General features: G+C 40.7%; 1 protein-coding gene across 4 annotated transcripts in view; it reads left to right on the forward strand.

Moving 5' to 3' along the window:
* The first annotated feature begins 5,347 nt into the window (after nucleotides 1-5,347).
* Nucleotides 5,348-16,684, forward strand: part of iqce (IQ motif containing E) — a 114,103-nt gene continuing 102,766 nt past the window's right edge. For all 4 annotated transcript variants that reach the window (XM_059979821.1, XM_059979822.1, XM_059979820.1 and 1 more), the window contains exons 1-6: nucleotides 5,348-5,444; nucleotides 6,531-6,578; nucleotides 7,856-7,898; nucleotides 8,733-8,879; nucleotides 15,744-15,884; nucleotides 16,337-16,407. In XM_059979821.1, the coding sequence (XP_059835804.1) occupies nucleotides 5,409-5,444; nucleotides 6,531-6,578; nucleotides 7,856-7,898; nucleotides 8,733-8,879; nucleotides 15,744-15,884; nucleotides 16,337-16,407 (486 nt within the window). In that variant the 5' untranslated portion in view covers nucleotides 5,348-5,408. The remainder of the gene's footprint in view (nucleotides 5,445-6,530; nucleotides 6,579-7,855; nucleotides 7,899-8,732; nucleotides 8,880-15,743; nucleotides 15,885-16,336; nucleotides 16,408-16,684) is intronic.

Here is a 16,684-nt window from a genome sequence, read left to right on the forward strand (position 1 = left end):
TTCTATCCATGTTGAAACCCTGCCCCCAATGCCATGAGCTCTGATTTTACTCACCAATCTCCTATGTGGCACCTTATCGAATGCCTTCTGAAAATCTAGGTACACAACATCCACTGGCTTACCCTCATCTAACATCCTTGTTACACCCTCAAAAAACTCCAACAGATTAGTCAAGCATGATTTGCCCTTGGTAAATCCATGCTGGCTCGGCCTAATCCTATTACTGCTATCAAGATATGCCACTATTTCGTCCTTAATAATGGACTCAAGCATCTTCCCCACGACTGATGTTAGGCTAACAGTTCTCCGTTTTCTCCTTCCCTCCCTTCTTGAAAAGTGGGATAACATTAGCCACTCTCCAATCTTCAGGAACTGATCCTGAATTTAAGGAACATTGGAAAATGATTATCAATGCATCCACAATTTCCTGAGCCACCTCTTTTAGAACCCTCGGATGCAGACCATCTAGACCCGGGGATTTATTAGCCTTCAGTCCTATCAGTCTACTCATCACATTTTCTTTCCTAATGTCAATCTGTTTCAATTCCTCTGATATCTTATGACCCTGGCCCATCCATACATCTGGGAGATTGCTTGTGTCCCTGGTGAAGACAGATCTAAAGTACGCATTAAATTCTGTTGCCATTTCCCTGTTTCCCATAACAATTTCTCCCAATTCATTCTTCAAGGGGCCAACATTGTTCTTAACTATCTTCTTTCTCTTCACATAGCTAAAAAAGCTTTTGCTATCCCCTTTTATATTCCTGGCTAGACTGAGCTCATAACTGATTTTTTTTTCTCCGTATTGCTTTTTTAGTTAAGATCTGCTGTTCCTTAAAACTTTCCCAATCATCTGTATTCCCACTCATCTTAGCCCTGTCATACTTCCTTTTCTTTAATGCTATACAATCTCTGACTTCCTTTGTCAACCACTGTGGCCCCTTCCCCCTCTTTGAATCCTTCCTTCTCATTGGAATGAACTGCTTTTGCATCTTTTGTATTATCCCCAAGAATATCTGCCACTGCTGATCCACTGTCTTTCCTGCCAGGGCATCCCCCATTTAACTTTGGCCAGCTCTTCCCTCATGGCTCCGTAGTCTCCTTTATTTAATTGCAACACTGACACCTCTGATCTGCCCTTATCCCTCTCAAATTGTAGATAAAAACTTATCATGTTATGATCACTACTTCCTAATGGCTCCTTTACTTTAAGATCACTTATCAATTCCTGTTCATTACACATCACCAAGTCCAAAATAGCCTCGTTCCTGGTTGGCTCAAGCACAAGCTGTTCCAAAAATACATCCCTTAGACACTCCACAAACTCCCTATCCTGGGATCCAGCACCTACCTGATTCTCCCAGTTCACCTGCATGTTGAAATCTCCCATAACAACTGCATTACCTTTAGCACATGCCAATGTTAACTCCCTAATCAACTTGTACCCAATATCCACGCTACTGTTTGGGGGCCTGTACACAACACCCATTAGGGTCTTTTACCCTTACTGTTCCTCAGCTCAATCCACACAGACTCTACTTCCCCTGTTCCTAAGTCACCCCTTGCTAAGGACTGAATGTCATTTCTCACCAACAGGGCCACCCCACCCCCCTTCCCATATTTCTGTCTCTATGATAGCACGTATACCCTGGTACACTTAATTCCCAGGCCTGATCCCCTTGCAGCCATGTCTCCGTTATCCCAACAATATCGTAGTTCCCCATTTTCATCTGAGCTTCAAGCTCATCTGTCTTATTTCTGACACTACGCGCATTCAAGTATAGAATTCTTAGCCCATTCCTCCTCTCTTTGCTTAAAACACTGTCTATTGTACCTAACCCAGCTCCTTGAACTTCCATCGGGCTAATTGCACCTTGAATTTTGATGACTTTCTCAAGATCACCCAAACCTTCTACACATTTAACCCCATGCTCTTTCTGACCAACCCTCTGTACATGTAACTTTTCCAACACATGTTCTGTCTCACCTTTCTCTTTTACACAATTAATATTTGGGAAACGTGTATTCCCCACCTGTCCTTTATCCTTCATCATATCACCTTCTCCGTATTCTGGATCCCTACCCCCTGCACATCTAGTTTAAAACCCCCCCCCACCCCCGAGCACTGGCAAACATTCCCGCAAGAATGTTAGTATCCCTCCAGTTCAGATGTAAACCGTCCCTTCGAAACAGATCCCAACGTCCCTGGAATAAAGACCAATTATCCAAAAACCTGAACCCTTCCTTCCTGCACCATGCTCTCAGCCTCGTATTAATGTGCGTAATCATTCTATTCTTCACCTCACTCACATGTGGCACAGGTAGCAATCCCGAGATTGTCCCCCTGGAGGTCCTGCCTTTCAGCTTCACTCCTAACTCCCTGAACTCTCTAAGCAGGACCCCCTCACTCACCTTACCTACATCGTTGGTCCCTACATGGACCACTACACCTGGGTTCATGCCCTCATTCTCAAGAATAGACTGCACCCGATCTGAGATGTCCCGGACCCTGGCACCAGGGAGGCAACATACCATCCTCACTGTTCATTTTGCCATGACTCAGCAAGTTTATGGTTAAATTCTTTTGTCTGACACTACAGCTTTTCTCCTAGCTTTGATAAGACTTCTGGATTGCAGCTGGGTTTTTCATTTCTCAGCAGCACCTTATCACTCTTATTTCTCAACTTCAGTCATTATTTTAAGTTTGATCTTAATGAGTACTCTTCACTTGACCCCAACCACAGCCATTAGACAATATAATCATGGAGTTATAACTCAAATGGAGCTTTTACAGCCTGAGTTTTTTTTTAAATCAGAGCTTACAGACCAGCTGCGCCCTAAAATTAGGGGTTATTAAGTCGTGTCTAACTAATCTTATAGGGTATTTTGAGGAAGTTACTGTTATTGATTTATTTATTTATTATTATTTTGTTTTGTTTTTCTTCTATATTATGTATCGCATTGAACTGCTGCTGCTAAGTTAACAAATTTCATGTCACATGCTGGTGATAATAAACCTGATTCTGATTCTGAAAGTTAATGAAGACAAGACAGTGGATGTTGTCTACATGGCATATCAGAGGGTCCTGCATGGGAGGTTGGTCAAGAAGTTTCAGTGGCTCAGAATTCAAGATGAGGAAGTAAATTAGATTAGACATTGATTTTGTAGGACCAGCCAGAGAGTTGCCTCTCTAACGAGAGGTCTGTGACTTGTGGAGTACTGTAGGGATTGATGCTGGGTCTGTTGTTGTTTGTCATCTATATCAATGATCTGAGTGATAATATAATTAACTGGATTGGCAACTTTACGGATGACACCAAGATTGGGCGGTGTAGTGGACAGCAAAGAAGACTATCAGAGCTTGCAACAGGATCTGAACTAGCTGGAAAAAATATGCTGGAAAATGGCATTCAAAGCAGGCAAGTGCAAGGAGTTTCACTTTGGTAGGACAAACCAGGGTAGGTCTTCCACCCTGAGCAGTAGGGCACAGAGAAGTGTGGTAGAACAAAGGGATCTGGGATTACAGGTCCTTAATTCATTGAAAGTCCTAGATAGGGTAGGTAGCGTCATAAAGCAAGCTTTTGCCATTTTGTATTTTAATAATTCAAAGTACTGAGTACAGGAGATTAGATGTTATGTTGAAATTGTGTAAGATGTTGGTCAGGCCTTATCTGGAGTATTGTGTTCAGGAAATATATAAATAAGGCTGAAAGAGTACAGAGAAAATTTACAAGAATGTTGCTGGGTCTGGAGGACCTGAGTGAAAGGAAAGATTGATTAGATTAAAACTTTATTCCTTGGAACATAGAAGAACGTAGAAAGGAGGGGAGATTTGATAGGGGTATATGAAAGTATAAGGGGTATAGATAGGGTAAATGCAAGCAGGTATTTTCCACTGAGGCCAGGTGGGACTACAACTAGAGATCATGGGTTAAGGGTGAAAGGTGAAAGATAAAGGGGAAGATGAGGGGACACTTCTTCACCTGGAGGCTTGTGAGTGTGGAATGAGCTGCCAGTGCAAGTGGTGCATGCAAGCTTGATTTCAAGTCAGTGGTGAGGAAGGCAAATGCGATGTTAGCATTCATTTCGAGTGGACTAGAATTAGAAATAAAGATGTAATACTGAGGCAGGAGAATGGAGTTGAGAGGGAAATGATTCAGCCATGATGAACTGGCAGAGCAGACTCAATGGGCCAAATGGCCTAATTCTGCTCCTATGGCTTAGGGCCTTATATTAAGGACCGGTCTGACAACCAATTACTCTACTCCAGATAAAACAAATTACAAGACATATGCCAGTGATATTAAATCTGATTCTGATAAATTATGTCTTAAAAATACAGTATTCAGACTGCCTTCCCCGACGCTTGAGAAACATAGTTCAAAAGACTCAATTCTCTAAGAGAATGAATTTTACAACAAATTTCATGACATACGTCGGTGATATTAAACCTGATTCTGATTCACCTCATCAGTGGAAAGAGTAAGTTAATATTTTCAGGTCAAACATTGAACCACTCACAGGGAGCCCACATTCCTCCCTACTACTATTGATGGTGAGGATGTGGATGTGGGGTGCACCTGGATGACAAACTTGAGTGTAAGAAGGGCCAGAGTCATCTTTACTTCCTGAGGATACTGAGGTTCTTTGGAGTATGCAGGCCTCTCCTTCACATGTTGGAACAGTCTGTTGTCGCCAGTACAATTTTCTATACAGTGGTGTGCTGGGGCAATGGCATCAATACAGGTGATGCCAACAGGCTCAATAGATTGATTAGAAAGCCTGGCTCTGTTATAGGAGTCAAACTGTTCATGCTGGAGGCTGTGGTAGAACAAAGGACCCTATGGAAAATCCTGGCAATGTTTCTCAGCCTCTGCGTGCCACCTTGGCTGAACAGAGGAGCACTTTTAGCACTGCTCCAGAGAGCGTTATATATGAGGTCATTCTTACCCTCGGCCATTAGGCTTTATAATGAGCCAACCTACAAGGAGTGATGACTCTCTCCTGAGAGAATGTTATTAACCTCTGTTTACCACACTTTGCTACCACAGACACCCTGTGCAATACTACCATCACTTCTCATCTAGACAATGTGAATAAATAATTCTTGCTCTACCATCAGTATGAACCTGTAAATCTTGTAATCGTTGATTTGTTGATCTTGTACATCTAATTTTAAGGTAACTTTTTAAAATTTCTCTTCTAATATTTGTATATCCGCGCAGCTGTAATGTTACGGTGACACTGTAGTTTCCTTTGGGATCTATCAGTCAGGCAGGCTTCGGAACTCCGGGAAGGTTGTCTGTCGGCCAGCGCACGGCTTCCTCCGGTTGCTATAGTCCCGACGTCAAACACCGAGTTGGGGACAGGCCTGGTTGTGAGCAAAGAGAGGCTTCGGAGGACAAAGATGTCGTTGAGTGACGGAACCGAGGAGGATGTGGGGGTAAGAGGTGGCGCAGAACTGGGAAACGGCGGATTGTAAGCGCAGCAAAACGCCATCCCAGCCCGGGTTTGCGCCCTCTCCTCCCTCCCTCCGGCTTTCCCACTCTTCTGTCTCCGCTCCGCCCGCTACCTCTCCCAAGTGTTCCTCGCCCATCTCCTACCCTAAGAGACAGGAACAGACTTAGGCCATTCGTCTGACCGAATCTGCTCCACTGCATCATGGCTGCTCTCTTTTCCCTCTGAATCCCAATCTCCCGCCTTCTCCCCGTAACCTTTCAAGAAACTTTCAACCTCCGTCTTAAGCATACCCAGCGACTTGGCCTCCATAGGTGCCTGTGGCAACAAATTCCACAGATGCACCACACTCTGGCTAAAGAAATTCCTCCTCATCTCCGTTCTAAATGAACGCCCCTTTATTCTGAGGCTGCGCCCTCTGGCCCTAGACGGCCCCACCATAGGAAATACTTTCTCCACATCCATTCTACCTAGGCCTTTCAACATTCGATAGGTTTCAATGAGATCCCCCTCCCCCATTCTTGTAAATTCCAGTGAGAACAGGTCGAGAGCCATCAAAAGTTCCTCATTCCCAGAATCATTCCCTTGACCCTCCTATAAATCCTCTCCCAATGTCAGCATACCCTTTCTTAGGTAAGGGATCCAAACCTGCTCACAATTATCCAAATGAGGCCTCAACAGTGCTTTATAAAACCTCAGCGTCACATGCTTACTTCTTATTACTTATTCTTATTCTAGAATACTTATTCTAGTCCTTTCTTCTCTTTGGATTTATTCTCTCCCCGCCCCCCCCCCCCCCCCAACTCCCTGCTGTTCCCTGGCTATTACTGACCCTCAGATTCCTGCCGCATGACAACTTGTGGCCACTGTTGCTGTTGTGTGCTTCCCTTCGGCTTTTCCCCAATTCCCTTTTCAAGAATCTGTCTGCGGCCGAACTGGATTTAACCCTCTGATTCAAAGGGAATTGTAATAACTGTGATGGAGTGTTATGAGAAGACCTGAGTGAGTCATATTTTAATTGCATAAAGTTAAATCTGAGTTCAGTGACGTGTTTATTACCTTTCTGTTTCAGGGTGAGGATGGATTGTCTATTATTACATGTGATTCTGAGGTGGAAAAGGTAATACAGTATGCAAGTTTTGTGATTTGATATCTTTCATTCTTTCTGCTGCTGTTTGATCACCAAAGTTGACACCCAATCACTGCCGACAGACATTGCCAAACAGCTACCGTCATTAACTCACTTCCAAAAATCACTCTCCAGCATCCTGGCGATCACTCATACTTTATGAGAAGTGTACCACCACTTCTTGAAAATGCCTGGAAATATTGCCACATACCTGGGGACCACCAATAAATATTGACACGGTATTGAACAACAACCACAAATCCTAACACAGAGCTCAGCTCTGGGGTTTAACTGTGAATACTCAAAGAACAGCTAGAAATCCCCTGCTTTGACAATGCTTGCACATGTTTTTGAATTCCAGTTACACAAAAGAAAAATGTTTTTATCATTGCAGATGACAGTTTTTACAAAGTTACAGATCATAAGTAATGTGTTCATGGGTCAACAAATTTAGAATAAAATCTGAAATGCAGGATTCTGAGATGGTGTGCTTATGTCTCATGAACACATGATCAAGATGAAATCTAATGGTATTCTAACACACAAATTCCAAGTGAGATTAGACTAGGGGTAGACCACCTGTCTCTTCTTCAGTTTGATAAGAGCTAATCTGTGCTCAACTACTTTTCTGTATTAATTTCCCATAACTCAATTGCTAGATCTTTCCAAAGTTTATCTGCCTCTTCTTTAAGTAACGTCAGTAATCTGGCACAGCTTCCAAGGCAGAGAGTTCCAGAGATTCGCTATGTTTGTGAGATGGAATAGGATGGAACCTCTTTGTGTTTCTCCCACATCAGGTGATGCATTATGTGATCATAATGAGGGCAGTTGGCTGGTTTCAGGAGCTGACCGTAAATGTGCTGCAGCAACTTGCTGGAAAATTTTCTGACAGTTTTCTGAAATAATTTACATTTAGTCACCCTTTCTCACAGTTGATCAGTGATCAGGTGCTAAGTTTTATTGATTTTTGGTGGTCTATAATTTCAGTGAGGATAATACAAGATAAAAGTCTCAATTTTTGAATATTGCTAAAGGATGATTTTTGCATATATCTTGGAGAACTGATGGGGTGTTAGCTTAACATCTCACCCAACACTACAATACTCCTTCAGTGCTGCAACTGAATTTCAGGCCAAGCTTTCAGTTGTACCTTTTGTCTGGGAGTTATATCTACAGCCTCCTGACTTGGAGTTGAGAATACTATCTTGACCAAATAACAAAGTCATATTTAAAGATTAATGTACTGACGTAATTAATTTTCCTTTTAGAAATCTAGAAGGAAGAAATCAAATAAACCACCCATGCCCTCAAGTAAGTAATATTTTGAGTTCAGCAACACAGCTGTGTTTATGTTCAAATTGTGCCTAAATCATTAAGTTTGTTTGTAAGTTGTGATGTTGTTGGGGGAGGGAGGAGTGGGGATGTTTTTTTAAACCTACTGATTCAAAAGGATGCTGATGTAATCAGGTTCAATACTCATTTTGAAATCTAACCAACAATACTTTCTATTGACTTCAGTGGAAAATAAAACTGGATTTTCTGCAAAATGTTTCTCCATGGATGTATTTGGGCAACAAAACTTATATATGTTTCACAATCTTGGCATCTGCAAAACATAGCCTGAGTTTCCTTGTTTGTGGTTTGTTCTGATTTTAATTGAAATAACATGAAGAGTCACATTTATAAAGCACCTTTTACAATTTCAGAGAACCCCAAGGTGTTTTTCAGCACATCAGTATACTAGATACATTGCAACAATTTAATACATCTGGAGGTCCATTTTTACAGAGTGCTATAAACTTCAATCTGATGATTACTACGTATTTTCCCTTTAGTAATGTTAACCAAGAAATACATTTCACCAACATTTAAAAAAAACTCCCCAGCTCTTCATTCGTAACATTTAATTCTACTTGATTGAGATGATAGAGTTTCTGTTTAGTTTTCCATCTTCTTCAGTGCTACAAAGGGATTGCCAGTCTAGACCATTATTTTCAAACTTTTGAAGATTTGAACTACAAATGTCATCCTGAATCAAATGAGATTACCACCCTGACTTGCAGATTATATCTGCAGATGGTTAACCTGCTAAGGTTATTTTTTATTCCAGCGTGATGAACAAATCTTATCTCATTGTATTTTCAGAATCTCCATATCTTTCAAACACATACCTACATCCAAAAAAGTCAGCAGTTTGGAGGTCATTGAAGGGCACTGGAACCATCCATATTGAAAACCCGTCAGTCAAGGTGCCCAGGGAGCTGTGGGTGGCATCACTCAGACAGGGATTTGGTAAGTGCCTACAGTGAAGATCCATCCAATTTTCTTACTCTTTTCCACATCTCGTTTTCAACTGGCCTTTCCTATTTTCCATTTAATAAGGCATTTTGTATGTAAAAAGAAATTTAGCGATTTTCTGTAACTTACGTTGGTTGTGCAATCTTTCACATCCAGCCAACAAAAGCAGTGCTTTAGGCCAGCCCACAAACCTTAAAAGGATTGTCCAGTAATTAAATCTCACACTTCTGTGAGGATTGTTACCTTGTCATGGTAGGGAGACTTGTGAGGTCCTGAGAGCAATGGCATCTGGACCCTATCTCCTGATAGGGCCACCCATGACGGTAATGTCAAAGAAGAGCTTCCAAACAAAAAGCAATCTAACCAAGATTTCAACAGTGGAGCTGGCAGAAGATGATAACAGCAGTGAATGTGGTTGTAGCAGTAAAGGGTCCCCTGTCGTCTTGCATTCCATACCACTGGACACTCACCCTGACCTATCAAGGACTGTGTGGTGGCTGCCTCCCAATGTTGAACAAATTCATGAACAGACATTCCCCTTTGAGGGAATTCACCCTAACATCCTGGAGTAAGTCATCCACCAATAGACTTTCCCCCTTAGGAAACCATAATACTCGATTCAAGTGATTGCACTACTATAATCTCAGAATTTGCTGACTGAGAAGCCCTCTCCCTGCTTGGTGACCAAGAGTGTTGCAGAAGAAAGCTGGCTGCTGCGAAAGTGCAGAAGTGAAAACTTGGTAGACTTCTCTCAATGTCGGGCATGTCTGAAATTCTAGCACTGAGTCTGCAATCCAGTACCAGATCCAGGGGCGTAGTACTGGTGACATAAGCGTGACAGTGTATAAAATGTTACTGGTGGAGATAGTTGATTTTGTGACAAAGCAATATGATGTTTTGCAGAAAGTGCTTATGTACTGGGTACAAACATGTTGATGTACAACAGAGGGGTTAGCTGTCATTGAAACTAAAATCTTCCTTTCAAAAATAATGTGCAGTCCCATAGGCTAGAAAGTTTCTTCAAATTAGCATCCTTATGCTGGCTTCCTTTCCAGTTTTTACTTTTAACTCTTGTTAGAGAAGGGTATATTGATGCAACATTAAATTCTAAGATCCGGTCCTCGGTACCATCTTGTTCAACTGGATCCTGAATTTCCTCACTAGTGGACCCCAGCCAATTTGGATTGGCAATATCTCCTCCATATTCACCATCAGCACAGGTGCACAATAGGGTGGTGTACTTAGCTCTCTGCTCTACATGCTTTATATTTATGAATAGGTATGATTACAATGCAGTATTTGTTTGCACTGTTGGTGACTGAATCAAAGGTAGTGATGAATCAGCATATAAGAAGGAGATAGAAAGTATGGTTGAGTGGTGGCCACAACAGTAACCTCTCTTCAGTGTCGACAGAACCAAAGAGCTGATTATCGACTACACGAGGTGGAAGTCAGAGGTAATGAGCCAGTCCTCATTAGGAGAATGAAGGTGGAGAGGGTCAGTGTCTTTAAGTTCTGTGGTGTTATCACATCAGAGGATCTGTCCTAGAACTAGCACATAGTATTATCACAAAGGGTTACAGAAAGTGGTGGATACAGCCCAGTTCAAGGCAAAACCTCCCCCACAATTGAGTATATTTACATGGAATACTGGTGCAAGAAAACTGCATACACCATCAAAGACCCCTACTATCCAAGCCATGTTCTCTCTCGCTACTGTCATTGGGCAGGAGGTACAGAAGCCTCAGGTCCTGCATCACCAGCTGCAGGAACAGTTGCTACTCTACAACCATAGGCTTCTGAACAGGCATGGATAACTACATTCTTCACTACTCTGACCTGCAGATTTACTTTCAAGGACTCTATACAACTCGTTCTCAGTGTTACCATTTATCTGCAGTTTGTCTTCTTTTGCACATGGGTTGTTTGTCGGTCTTTGCCTCTTTATGTTTTTCGTAAATTCCATTGTATTTTTTTCTACAAATGCCTGCAAGAAAATTAATCTCAAGCAACATATATGTAATCTACTTTGAACATTAAAACTGTGAACTTGGGAAGCTCCTAGGTACACTAATTCTTGGAAAAAAATTACAGCCAAGAATAGACAGGGAGCTAAGAGTCCAGCTTTCAGACCTGGGGATTATGGAATTTTTGCACTTTGTAAAACAGATGTGAACAGTTAGTTTTAATATATTTTCAGAAAATCCTGGAGTAATGCCTTTAGACCTTGGCTCGGAATGAATAGTCCATGCTCTGAGGACAACTGTGCTTAAAGAAAAAAATGGCTAAAGATCTCAAGGTGGAAGTAGGCCTTTTGGCTAATTGTGTCCCTCTGCCTTTTTCACCGTTGCCCTGTAAATGCTTTCCTTTCATACAGTTATCTGGTTTTATTTTGAATACCACAATTGAATCATTCCAGACTCTAATCATTCATCTTGTCAAACATGAAGGTTTCCTCATAGACAGTTAATTTCTTTCAATGTCCTTTTGTTCTGAAACCTCTTACCAATGGGAACACCTCCCTGGCTGTATCCTTCATTATTTTAAATATATCTGTCAAATCCCTTGCAATCTCTACTGTTCCAAGAAAAAGAACCCAGCTTCTCCAGGCAGTTCACAGAATTGTGTCCCTCATCTCTGAATTTATTTTTATAAAATTCTCTTTCCTACTGTGAAGCCCAGGACTGGGTGCTACTCATTTGTAGCCAAACCAATGTTTTATGAAGGTTCATCAAGAATTCCATGCTCTTGTACTCTCTGCCTGTATTTATACAGCCCGTTATCTCATCTACTTTAACCATTTTCTCAATCTACTATGCCACTTTCAATAAATAATACACATCTAGATCTTAACATTCTTTTGCACTTTTTAGAATTGTCCTCTCTAGCTTGTATTGCCTTTTCTCATTTTTTCACGAAAATGAGATGTTACTTATTTCTTAGTTTTAAATTTAATCTTTTTGCCCATCACATTAACCTATCTATAGCTCTATGATATTTATTACTAACCTCATAGCCATTCATTGTGACTTCAACTTTTGCATTTCCAGCATTTTTGGGAATTGTGCTGTCTATACTTGCACCTAAATTATTAATATGTTTTAAAAATATTAGTAGCGCAAGTACCTAGTGGAGGAACTCCACTGTGTACAGTCGACCCTCTTTATCTGTGAATTCTGCATGGGCAAATTCAACCAACTGCGAATCGCGAAAACCTGGAAGTGCTCTTCCAGCACTTGTTGTTCGAGCATGTACAGACTTTTTTTCTTGTCATTATTCCCTAAACAATGCAGTATAACAACCATTTTACATAGCATTTACATTGAATTGGGTATTATAAGTAATCTAGAGATGATTTAAAGTATACGGGAGGATGTGCATGGGTTATCGTGGATCGGGATCGAAAAAAATCAGAAGTTCTCTTACTATGTAAGTCAGAACAGGTACATCTGGTATTATTTAACGTCAGTTAGTCGAACGTTTGTCTTAGTATATAGTATATATTTTACCTTTCTATGCATGTAAAACACTTAAGAACATATGGTTCAGTGCCGGGCTTGGGAACGGAAGTTCTCGGGACTCGGGACAGACAGCTCCCGAGTGCACCCTCCACCGTGCCGGGTTGATGTGGAGGATCAAAAACCCAAAACCCAATAATTAAACCACTGCGTTGATTAGTAACAACTGTAACTTTCATTGGGGCATAGCCTTTTTAACTTTATCCTTTAAAATTGTTCCAATTGTTGTCCGACGTAGCCTAACACTGTTCCAATAACCGATGGTGTTTCACCTCTTTCCGATCTCTTTATTATTTCCACTTTATTTTCAATTGTGTTCGTGATTATTTTTGCGAACAGAAACACTGCGGTTTCAGATCTCTGCCTAATGTCCTAATGTCCACCGCACTGAAACAGGTTAAATAAGGTCTGGGGTTCCACTGGGTCCTAAGGTCCACCGCATTGAAACAGGTTGAATAAGGGACTTGAGCATCTGCTAATTTTGGTATCCTGGAAGGGTCCCGGAACCAATCCCCTGTGGATAAGGAGGGACAACTGTATATACCTCTAGTTTAAAAACAACCTTTCACTGTTATCCATTGTTTCCTGTTACTTAGTTACTTTTTTGTCAATAGTGCCCCTTTTATTCCAATTAACTGGGTGCATCCATTGTCTACTTAGACAGACGGAACTATTACTTTACTTAATTGTGTTGCAGATACACACCTTTTGGAAGTCCATTTATACACATCAACTACATTTCATCCATCAGCCTTCTCTGCTACATAATCAAACTACTGAGTAGTTTGCCTTTAACAAATCCATTCTTTCTCTAATCGGTCTGGACTATCCAAGTGATTGCTATTTCTGTCCCAGATGCTTGTTTCTGGATCTCTTTCCCTGCCATCAAGGCAAAGTTGACTGTTTATAGTTACTGGGCTTATTCCTATGCCTTTATTGAACACAGGTACACCATTTTCAACTTTCCAGTTCTTAAACACCACCACTTAACCTACAAACATTTGCCAGATTATGGTCAGGGAGTCCACAATTCCCTCCCCTACTTTCTTCATCAACATTGCTTGCATCTTTCTAGGCTAGTGATTGACTTATTGGTGCTGCTGGCCTTTTGAGTGCCTCCTGTACATCAATTTTTCGCACATCCAGAATCTCATCTGGCTTTTTTTTTTTGCTGATACTCCAGCAGCGTCATCTTCTTTTGTGAAGCTAGATACAAAGTACTCATTTAATACCTCGGCCATATTTTCTTCTCCCCACTAGATTTCTTTATTGCCTTCTTCTGGGTTGTACCTTTCCTCTTGTAGCACTTTTCCTGTCCATGAACCAGTCCTTTCTCATGCTTTAGTTTGCCTCTCATCTCCTTTAATACTTCTATTCTGAACTTTCTGTAATAAACCCATCTCTCTCTCTTATATTAACAACCATCTATTACTATGTTCTTTTTGCTCAATTTGGCAGTCTATCTGGGAAACCTTGGCTGTAATTTTCCCCATTTTCTCTCATAAAAATATGCCTACATTGTAGCTCAAATTTCACCACCTTTAATACCTTGCATTATTCAATGATAGTAGTATATAGAAAGCTTTAATTCACTTTACCAGGTTAGATCTTACTTTCATCCCATTGAAGTACATTCAGGGTAGCAGCACCTGCAATTCAATCACTTGGTCCAGATGGATGCAAGCTAGGTTGATGTAAGGTTGTGTCTTTCTGTAGATTAACTTCTGTGTTGTCATGTGTACCTTTGGACATGTGGTTCCAAGGTCTCAGGGTTGAGTGAAATAAACATGCAAACAGATAGTTCTCTCCTTTTCCCCTTTTAAAAATATTAGTACTTTTCCATACCTTAAAATTACAATTGATGTTTCTTCCCCCCCCCCCACCTCACCCCGAATTGAGTTTGGCTCAATTCCTGGAATGAAGTCCAATGATTCCACTTATTTAGTTACTTTGTCACACAGCTCAGCTCAGAGTAGGCTGTTCCAGCTGTTTGAGTCATGGTGTCCCAGCAACCCCACAAACCTAATCACAATGACAAATTGACCTATCCAGTATGTCTTTTGACAGGGAGGAAACTGGAGTGTCAGGGAAAATCCACACATTCCACAGGGAGGATGTACAGAGACTCCTTACAGAATGGCACTGGAATTGAACTCTAATATCCAGAACACCCTGAACGTAATAACTTTGCAGCAACCACTACGCTACTGTGACACCCATATAATATTGCTTTCTTTGCTGGGCTAGAAGTGTACTGATAAAATTCTTGTTAGCATTCTTCAGAAACTCCTATTTTTCTTTTACCCATTATGTTATTGCTATCCTGCTTTATATTTTCTTATATTACAGCTTGGGGTGTTCTTGAGTTCAGAGTTCAATTCTGGTGCCATCTGTAAGGAGTTTGTAAGCTCTACTTGTGAATCACATGGGTTTCCTCCAGGTGTTCTAGTTTCCTCCTGCAATCCAAAGATATACCAGTGAGTAGGTTAATTGGTCATTGGAAATTGTTCTGTGATTAGGCTAGTGTTAAATGGGTGGGTTGCTGGGTGTTGGGCCGGAAAGGCCTGTAGCTCTAAATTAATAAAAGTATAAATATTTGGATAGTTTAAGTCTTCATTATCACTAGTTCGTGGCATTTGCACACCTCTTTTAAGTTACTTGCATATCTGTTCCTCCATATTCTTCCTACTACTTGGCAACCTGTATATAGAATTATAGAATCATAGAATTAGTCTGGTAATGTGCACTTGTAGAAGATTTTTTTACTTATTAAAGATCTTATGAGACATTATCGATGGTTACAGGAACTACTTTGGCCCATTGAATAAGTGCAGGTTGCAGGATTTACTATTATGTAGTAGAATTTCTTGTGACCTCATCCACAAGTTTATTCCTTATTGTTGGAGCAGTTTTGGAAACCTTGTTTTCAACCCAGCTTTTCTTCTCACCATTCTCCTCCCATTATTTATCCATCCTCCTTGTTCAATATTGTTTGTTTCTTAATGGGAAGAACAGTGTTTTTCTGATACCTTAATGGTTACGTCTTGAAAGCATTCACAGAAAATGTCAGTTAACTATCTTGCCTTATGAAGCATAGTAGTTGAACTTGCTTGATTTCCCCACACCTAAGGTTACACAACTGCAATTTAAATATTTTGTCAGGACATTACCAGAAACAGTTTTACGGTTTAATGTAACTCATAGTGGGAAATCTCATTCCATCAAATGCAAATTGTTAAATTAATCTCTGTTATTATGTGTGTCCATGTACATGTGGTGAATGAAGTGAGCATATGAATAAGGGTAATTCTCACTCTTTTCCCTTTTTGAAAAATATTAGTTCCCACAGCTGTGTCCCAGTCACTGAAATCTGAATGTGATTCTGGATGTAGTCGGAGCTCAGAGTGCAGTGGTACACCAGACTATTTGAAAGAGGCCCTGGGTATGAAGAAACCAAAGCATTCACGGTCAGCCAGTAATGGTGAGTTTTTTTGCATGAAACTTTCCCTTGACTTTGGATATAAATAGTGGAAAGTATCTTTCCCAATGACCTTTAACTTTAAGTAGATGTTTTGCAATGAATTTTCATGCTGTTGTCCTTCAAGCTTAGATGTGGTACCTGTAGATTATCTTGTTGAACCATTTGATGCACATCACAACATCCAATCTTATTTCTTAAAAGATTCATTGCATGGCCCAGAACCCTTCCTCTCCACAATGTTTGAGAAGCTCTGTTACTCCGTTCAGTTTAACATTTAATTTCTGTTGTTACTCTTCCAATTGTATCTTCCTCACCTTCATTTCTCTATTTCCCTTTTCATTATCTCTTTTCTCTCAGTCCCTCTTCACCTCTCCTCTCCTGATTGCTCTTTTATTTTCTTTCTCTTCTCTTCATTTGTTTTCATTATTTTTTCTCTCTCCCTCATGCTGCAGGCTATGTCCCTGGTACCCCTGACTACAAGGAGAAAGAAGATATGTATGATGAGATTATTGAACTAAAAAAGGTAAGTGAGGGCATGAGCATGACCTTTTGACAGCCAAAGATTTTCTTTTACTACTAAGAACAAAGCTGGCCAGAATCAGAATCGGTTTTATCATCACTGACATGTGAAATTTTATCATTTTAAATGGGGCTGTTACCTACGGACCTTGCGGTGTTGGATGTTGGGTCACCTACCTTCAATTGATGAACTATGGTACTTTTTTTTGTAGAGCATCTATTAGCAATGTATTGAAAATAAATCACTCAGAGGTGGACTAATAACTGGGCATGCAGCATAG

Source organism: Hypanus sabinus, chromosome 9 (assembly GCF_030144855.1).
Source record: "Hypanus sabinus isolate sHypSab1 chromosome 9, sHypSab1.hap1, whole genome shotgun sequence".
In the NCBI taxonomy this organism is placed as follows: Eukaryota; Metazoa; Chordata; class Chondrichthyes; order Myliobatiformes; family Dasyatidae; genus Hypanus; species Hypanus sabinus.